Here is an 8,894-nt window from a genome sequence, read left to right as displayed (position 1 = left end):
TTAATAAATTTTTTTTTACATAATTTGACATTAAAAATGCACAAGGTGTACTGTAGGTGAATACCATGGATGGAAATGATTATTTGATATGTATTAATTATCACTGAATGCATAATTTACCAGTAATTGATGACTGACCATTTTGTATTGCATATTCATTGAATCATTGTAATTTTAGTTAACAAATCATTAAATGATGTAATATGATGCATTGTTTATTATTTAATGAAAGAGTATTTTCACTGTGTGTATCTTAGAGTGTGTATAACTAATGTGTTACAAAAAAGGGAAATATTTGTGTGATAAGAATATTAATTCCTCATATTTGGGGACACACTTTAGTTATTAATAGTAAATCTAACATGCATATAAATGTTTAATAATTCACATTTTAGTACCATACAGTAGTACAAACATCTGGCTCTGATAGCAAATGTAATTTATTTCCATACCTAATGTGATTTCATTTAAACATTGTAACTAATACAAATAAAACAAATAATAATAATAATAATAATAATAATAATAATACATAAAAATATAACTGTTAACAATGGATGGGATTTGCTCCCCTTTATCTAACATTCAATTTAATAAAGTATTGGGTGTACTAATCTCTGGATGACAAGACATGTGGTACTTGCATTGGGGCAACTAGCATTGACACAACAGTATTTCAAAAAACATTTGCTTTATTGAATTTGCAGCATTATTCTATGACAACACAGACATATTTGATTGCAATTGCTTCCTAATACATGTTAATTATTCAGCAAAACATGTAATGTCCTGTCATTTTCATCTTTGAATCAAGTTTTTCTTGCTATTTTTCTCTGGTTTCATAATTATGACATAGCACTTTGGAGCAAAAATGCAAAACAGGAGACCAAAAGCTGAGGCTAAAATAGCAAAAATATGGACAGCCACTGTATATTTCCCAGCTGTGCTCACATAAACTGGAATAAAAGTAATCCACACTGCAAAGAATATCAGCATGCTGAAGGTGATGAACTTTGCTTCATTGAAATTATCAGGCAGCTTCCGAGCCAAAAATGCCATTAGGAAACACATGCAGGCCAAGATGCCGATGTATCCAAGAACGCACCAGAAGCCAACCTCTGAACCAGTAACACACTCAATGATGATGGTAACACTGTAATCTGTGTTGTTGTTGGCATGAGGTGGACTGGTAAACAGCCAGATAGCACAGATTATTACCTGAGCGGAGGGAAAAACAGGATGTTCATTTTAAATCAACACATTTGAAAAGATATGTATAGAGTTGACTTGTTGAAAGTGTTTTTACCTGAACAACTGTTCCTAAAAGCACACTTGCTCTCTGCTGGTTGGGTCCAAACCACTTCATGACCTTACTTCCTGGCAGTGTGGACCTGAAAGCCATTAGGACCACAACTGTCTTGGCCAGGAGGCATGAAATGCATAGGGCAAAACTGATCCCAAATGCTGGGTACCTGATACGGCAAAGCCAGTCTGAAGGCTCACCAATGAACAGCAGGCCAACAAGGAAGCAGACAGCAAGAAACACCAAGAGAAGGAAGCTCAATTCCATGTTGTTGGCCCGAACCAGTGGCGTGTCTTTGTATGTGAAGAAAATGGCAAGGATGGAAAGGGAAAAACAAGCTCCAAGGACAGATACAACACACAGCACAATACCCATTAACTCATGGTAAGACAGGAACTCAATAGTCTTTGGGATGCAGAGATCTCTGCCTTTATTTGGCCATGTGTTCTCTGAGCAACGTGAGCACTCTAAAGAATCTGGAGATGGGAAGAGAAATCTTTAGTTTAGAAAAGCCATAATTAGATACAAGCAGATCAAGAGAAAGAGTGATTAAAGCCATAACACAACACACCAGTCGTATTACTAACTTCTCCCTCAGCACAGGGGACACAGTCAAAACAGCAGATGGGTTCCCCCTTTCTCCTGGCGATGCGGGAACCTGGAGGACAACTGTCGCTGCATACAGACCGGGAAGCCTGAGAGGCAAAGTTCATCCACTCAGAAAGACACTGATTTTAATAATGTGACAGTGTCTCTGCTTTGTTATGCAATACTGGACTCTGCAGACAATATTTCAGATACACATTAAAAGGGGTGATCACTTTAGCTAGACATTCACATTACAATAACATCATAGTTATACTTCACTGCAAGTTGTTATCATAATCAATATTGGGTTATTAGTGGGGTTTATGTTTGGAACATTTACATACAATTGATGTCAGCATAAATAGGTTATATTTGAAGGTTACATTTTCTTCTGTTTGTTTAACAATAAATTATTTTGCACAATAATGAGAACAAATTAGCTGATGTGTTGATCAACAGTTCATACAATAGCCTAAGAGGTGAACATGGTCTCAAGCCTGTTTGTAGAGAACACACCTGCTTCCCAACAGGCCACTGAATCACTGAGTCATTTATGACCAGTGCACGTCCTGGGGATGAGGCGTCATCATAGAAACCTACTTTTACTAAATGTAATGAGCCATCAGGCATCCTTTGCCAGTTCATGAGATCATAATAAGCAATGGGGTCACCGTTTTGATCAAAGGTGACTTTCTCCCCCAGTGAAGAAAAATGTGCACGCTTCATGTAGTGGATTAGCTGAGGGAGGAAGGGAAATAGGTTATATAAACACAAACATTGGTGCACTTAACTTCGTTCTCATCCTTTATTATTTTTTTACTTAGCTACAATTAGTCTCACCTGCCATGGTTTAACATTCTTTGGGTCTGCACAGGTGCCATTAGGTAAAGGCCCCTGTCCGACTATGCAGTTACTCATATCTTGCAAAGCATGGGCCACCAAATACACAGCCTTGTAGACATTATATGACACTCTTAGCTGTGTCATATCAGAATAGGCAGAGTAAACATCATTTAAATCCTCAGTCCCTTTACATGGCAATCTGTCGAGGTAATTGTCGCCCCCGTGAGAGTGGCTGTTCACTGACCCGTTCAGTCGGCAGTTAAACATCTCTTCCCAAAATTCTGCCAAGAAAGCTGATTCATGAATACTGGACGGTCTGAGACTCGTGAGGTGTTGTTTCAGCCCTGGAATCACATCAGCTCGCCGGATGGCAAATCCTAGTGTTCCTGTCAGCAGATCTCCAAACTCTTCCCAGAGTGATTTGGCAGTCGACCAAGCCTCACTAGCTATCCACTGCAGGCCGGTTATATTCCGATGTCGGATCCCTCTTAGAATGTAATTCATCTCTGACTCACTACAGAAGTTAATGATGACTTTTGGAGAAGCCATCTAAACAGTTAAAACATGTGTATAGTTAATATTTAATGCAATAACGTTCATTAAGCGATGCTGCATTGGATCTCTTCATATTTATATGAATAAGATTGACATTTAAGCACCTACAATAATATAGATCAATTAAAATGACTTTACTAATGAATTGATATAATACGGACAGTAAATGAACCAGCCAAAATAAATTTGAGCAAAAATAAATAAATGAAATAATAGGAACGTGTTACATGGCAATTTAGTTCAATGTATCAGCTTGAAAAGGTTCAAAAGAAGTTGAGAAACTGTGTCAGAAAAGAGTTGAATTAACTATGATTTTTTGTCAGGACAAAGTTTGTAGCATTGCAACACTAAGCTTGGTGAGGTTTAATGAAACAAACTTTGAGATTTAGGGTTATGGCAGTAAATATTCAATCACATTTCTAATTATTGTAATGGGATCGACACAAAGAGCAATTTAACTACAAAGATGTAACTGAAAGGGTTACATAAATGTTCATGAGTATATCTTTTTTGTCTGGTTAAAGAAACCCAAACTTAATTGAGTCTCCCAACTATACCCTATGCTCTTGACTAAACAGTATCACAATACAGCACCACAAACTAGGGCCTCAAATGACTTAACATCAATCTGATGACTTAACAAAGAAAACTTAAGTTTTAGAAAGCTAGTATTTGTTGCAGGTGTTTATGCTATTTTGTCTTTTAGATGTTTTGTCCACTTGTCTGTATGTATGGAAACTTTGTATTGACCCATAGGTACCTGAATAACATCCAGAAGATCATCTAGAGCCTGCTGACTCAGGACTATAGGGTAGACATGTGTGTAGGCGGCACACACACCATACTGCACCGACTCCTGCAGGAAGAGCTGGATGGCAAAGCGAGCATAATCAGATTCCATGCCAATGACTCCCACCCAGGTCCAGCCAAAATATCTAACCATCTGGGCCAGGGCTCTGATCTGGAAGGTGTCACTGGGCATGGTGCGCATGAATGTTGGGAAATCCCTTTGGTTACTCAGACAGCTGCAGGACGCAAAATAGCTCACCTGTTATTATAGAAAACAATAATTAACCTTCTGCACACTGGCTCACTGAAAATCCTGTTGAACAAGAATCAAATTTCACCACACAATACCAACGTCTCAACCAGCACTCAGTATTGTAGTTTTCTCTCTATTAAGCAACTTAACCACTCAACTGTAAAAATGGAAGATGAGTTTAAAAAATAGACATGTTCTATACATTTTGTCATTGTTTACACTATAAGCATACTACTGCATTACAAAGGAAGCAATGTATACTTGAATATCTGATCAACAGCAAGACAATATATCCTTCTCCACTGAAAACCATGCTCTGCCAAATTTGGAATGTTTCACTTGAATTAAATGATAAAGTGTAAATTCAGCATGTTACAATATCTGAAAAATGCATGATCTGAAGATGAAATGGGGCTGCAAAGTGAACATTTTAGAGAAGCATGTTTTAACCAGTACATCAATGATTTGCAATGGTATAGTACTTGATGAATATAAAACAAACATAAAAGGCATGGCAAAAACAGAAAAATTATTAACACTATCACAACAAAAGTTCACAGACTATTAGGCGGTCTCACCAAGGGTATATGGAAAGAACCCAGGCTTCTTAGCAGAGCCATAGACAAGCCAGAAGCAGCATCTCCTATGATTACTGGGGACACAGTGCTTTGTACGGCAGCACAACCTAAATTAGAAATATCGTTCCTTTCTTGACCTTTGCTTCTGTTCACTCTCTCGGCTCTGGTGCCTATCTCTGGCTGGCCGTTGACCAACAGCAAAGCTGCTCTTTGTGACACAGAAATGTCATTACAACTGTCACGGATGTGGAAACCCAGCTTGAGCTGTGGGAGGAGGTCACTGCGCTGGTTGATTTCTTTGATTGCAAAAGTCATAGTCTGCATCCAGCGCAAGGCACGAGAGCTGAAACTGTACAAAAGTGAAAAGCAGTTCATCATACAGCACAAAATATATGTGTATATTAAAATACACATATACATGCATAAATAAATAATAAACATAAATCCAATTATATAAAATAAAAATATAATTTTGAACAAAACAAGCCAACTAATAAAAACTACTATCAAATTCAGTCAAATATTCACTCACTACTTATGCCTATTAGCTGTTGGTTTTGTTTTGTATGTTGGAATAGAAGACACAGGGCTGTAGTGTAAAGGGAATAAGCCCCCTATAACTACATCTCCATTTTCGTACAGACTATTTTTCTCCTCTTCTCCCAAGAAAACACAGTTATCAAGAGCAGTAGCTGAGCTAGGTTTGCCCCCAAAGAGAAAAAGTAACATAAGAAGCTTTGCAGCCGGCATTGCCATAGCTGGTCCAGGTTAAAAGGAAAGCTCCAGCTAAATTTTAACTCCTGAATACTCAAGCTTCCCTTTCATCCACATACACATTATGATATTAAAGGATGCAGCTGATTTTTATAAGGTAGTTAGGACACCTAATTCAGAGGGGATTGCCCAGATACAGTAGCTGTGACATCATCACACATTTTGTTCCTGGGGTGGGGTGACTATACAGTGGCCTAATGAAAAAACATGTATCTTCATAGTTAATTCTTCAGTTGTTATAAAAAGTGGATTGTCTCCTATAGAGAGCCAAAGTCACGCCCCTTCCGGTGGACCTTATGGGACCTTAATTCGGAAAAAATATGAACGGTAGTGAATGGGGAGAGGCAAATTATTTTTTGATCCTGTTTGAATTGAGCCATGGATTACAAATATGATGTTCGTCAATTTAAAAGATAATGTTTCAGCCAAAGAAAGTCTCAGTTAGCCGGAGGTTTGTCATATGACCACTTACTTTTGTGTGAAACCGCTCAGTGAACTTCATCTCTCGTCTTACACAATTTACGTCACCTAGCTTCAAGCCCAACTTGCTCGCTAGCTAGCTAGCTTAGCTCTGTTCTACAACACATGTAACATTATCTTACCTGATGTGTTTTATCCAGTGAAGTGTTTTCAGCAGATAAGCAAAAGAACAGGCAAGATCCGCTGCTCATTTGAGTAACGTTACATCCCTGGTACGCTACACAGAGACATCGTAGCTTCAGCGAGACGTCATCCATGCAACTTTGAAGTGTGTAGTTTTTCTAATTACATATTTTCACAGTCTTATACTTCAACAGTTTAACAATAAACTGAGACTTTCTCCGGTTGAAAAATTACGTCATCATATTTGTAATCCATGGCTCAATTCAAACGGGATAAAAAAATAATTATTAAACAAAAGATAGGTCCCATTGGCTGGCAGTAGAAGGGCGTGACTTCGGCTCTCTATTGATATATAATTTTCGTGTCTGTTTTTTTTTTAGTTTATTTCATCGTCTGTATTCAAGTCATAAAGTATATAATTGTGATATTGTAATGCGGTACTCATTTGTACTGTAATATTTCTTTAAACAAAGTCAACTGGTCAACAGGGCCATGTAGCAAAATCAGCATGTGCATTTTTTGTAATCCATTACTGTCAACGCTGGATGTGTTCAATCATAACACTGCTGTGTGGTCACACGTGGTTTGACAATGCTAAAAGCCAAATAAAGCACGTGCAAATGGGCTGCAGAAGATTCTCAATACGATTTTTAAAAAGCAAACGCCTTTGTAGCTTGTTAATTGACTACACTAAGGTAGAACAAAACTATTGCACTTTTGCTATGCAGTGCTCTTTTAATCTTCTGATGAAGCAATGTGCATAGTGGTTGTGCAGTTCTCTTTTAATTTTTTTAATTTTGTTGGAGCTGGTGACACAGTTTAGAAATTAGTACACTATCCAAAGAGATGAAAGTGCTAAAAAATGTGAGACGAAGAGTTCAGTTGAGCAAGTTTACTTTACAGTCCAGCTTAAGTTACAACACACGTGTGGTTTCACAAAATTACACTAGATTTCAAAGTCTGTCAAATTATGAACCACAACTGGCCCAAAATCCTCATCTCTTAACCTCTTTCCTTGAAGGCGTTCCTCTCCTCTCTCCGGGCAGTTTTTTCCCCGCTCTCACACACATACAATATACAACGCATGCGCCAAAACTCAAATTAGTTGCGTCTAGTTCACACAAGAGCAGCCATTTTCCCCTGTTGCCATGGGAACGTTATGAAGTGACGTAATTACGCGACGTGTACTTCATCGAAAAGCAGGGTGTTGGAGGTTGAATTTGACATGTACTTTGATTCTCTTAAGTTGGTATCAGAAAGCTATCTTAATATCTGATGTCTACTCAAATTTCTTTAAGTGCTCCTGCTGTCTATATTATTAACAAGTTTTGAAAGTCTGTTTTGTATCTTTTGTTTTCCTCTGTTTAGACTATTATTTTATTTTTACTTTCATATATTATTTGTATATGTTTTTGTATCTTATTTGTTTATGTATTGTGATGACTGAATATCTGTAAACTATTTTTTTAAATAAAGTTTAAAAAAAAAAGCAGGGTGATGGGGAATCACTTTTTCATCAAACTGCAGTTTTTGCAAGTCCCGCAATTTTTGCAAGTTCCCGCAATTTTTGCAAGTTCCCGCAATTTTTGCAAGTTCCTGCAATTTCATCGCATAAAACTGGATAAAAATCCCGCATATTCCATTGCATTTTTTAAGAAAACGTGCCGCATAATCAAGGATTTTTCTGGAAGGACTGTCATATATGCTTAAAAGGGAAAGAAAACCTGACATTCTTGGATACGTACAGTACAGGCCAAAAGTTTGGACACACATCAATGCGGTTTCTTTATTTTCATGACTATTTACATTGTAGATTCTCACTGAAGGCATCAAAACTATGAATGACAAACAAAAAAGTGTCTTATATTTTAGTTTCTTCAAAGTAGCCACCCTTTGCTTTGATTACTGCTTTGCACACTCTTGGCATTGTCTTGATGAGCTTCAAGAGGTAGTCACCTGAAATGGTTTTCCAACAGTCTTGAAGGAGTTCCCAGAGATGCTTAGCACTTGTTGGCCCTTTTGCCTTCACTCTGCGGTCCAGCTCACCCCAAACCAGCTCAATTGAGTTCAGGTCCGGTGACTGTGGAGGCCAGGTCATCTGGCTCAGCACTCCATCACTCTCCTTCTTGGTCAAATAGCCCTTACACAGCCTGGAGGTGTGTTTGGGGTCATTGTCCTGTTGAAAAATAAATGATGGTCCAACTAAACGCAAACCGGATGGGATGGCTTGTTGCTGTAGGATGCTGTGGTAGCCATGCTGGTTCAGTATGCCTTCAATTTTGAATAAATCCCCAACAGTGTCACCAGCAAAGCACCTGTGAAGTGAAAACCATTTCAGGTGCCTACCTCATGAAGCTCATTGAGAGAACACCAAGGGTTTGCACCGCTATCAAAAAAGCAAAGGGTGGCTACTGTGAGGAATCTAAAATCTAAAAAACACGTTTTCAGTTATTTCACACTTTTTTGTTAAGTACATAATTCCATATGTGTTCATTCGTAGTTTTGATGCCTTCAGTGAGAATCTACAATGTAAATAGTCATGAAAATAAAGAAAACGCATTGAATGAGAAGGTGTGTCCAAACTTTTGGCCTGTACTGTACATGTACA

General features: G+C 38.0%; 1 protein-coding gene across 1 annotated transcript; it reads right to left on the bottom strand.

Annotated features, from left to right (window-relative positions):
• Positions 1–798: 798 nt before the first annotated feature.
• Positions 799–5,665, bottom strand: LOC114552734 (extracellular calcium-sensing receptor-like). Its single transcript, XM_028573746.1, has 8 exons — positions 5,445–5,665; positions 4,910–5,258; positions 4,050–4,337; positions 2,732–3,283; positions 2,408–2,629; positions 1,875–1,998; positions 1,307–1,779; positions 799–1,218 (listed from the first exon to the last, which is right to left on the bottom strand). The coding sequence occupies exons 1-8, from the start codon at positions 5,663–5,665 to the stop codon at positions 799–801; spliced, it is 2,649 nt and encodes an 882-aa protein (XP_028429547.1).
• Between the last annotated feature and the right edge of the window lie 3,229 nt (positions 5,666–8,894).

Source organism: Perca flavescens, chromosome 3, assembly GCF_004354835.1.
Source record: "Perca flavescens isolate YP-PL-M2 chromosome 3, PFLA_1.0, whole genome shotgun sequence".
Taxonomy (NCBI): Eukaryota; Metazoa; Chordata; class Actinopteri; order Perciformes; family Percidae; genus Perca; species Perca flavescens.
Note: the sequence above shows the minus strand (reverse complement) of the source record. Positions and strands in the feature narration are given on the sequence as shown.

What these genes read in the sequence shown, in the direction of transcription:
- LOC114552734 (XM_028573746.1), bottom strand. Translation starts at nt 5,665, where the DNA reads ATGGCAATGCCGGCTGCAAAGCTTCTTATGTTACTTTTTCTCTTTGGG. An exon ending in AGAATGTTAAACCATGGCAG is followed by an intron (nt 2,630 to 2,731) that starts GTGAGACTAATT and finishes TTCCTCCCTCAG; the next exon opens with CTAATCCACTACATGAAGCG. An exon ending in TTTTAGGAACAGTTGTTCAG is followed by an intron (nt 1,219 to 1,306) that starts GTAAAAACACTT and finishes CCCTCCGCTCAG; the next exon opens with GTAATAATCTGTGCTATCTG.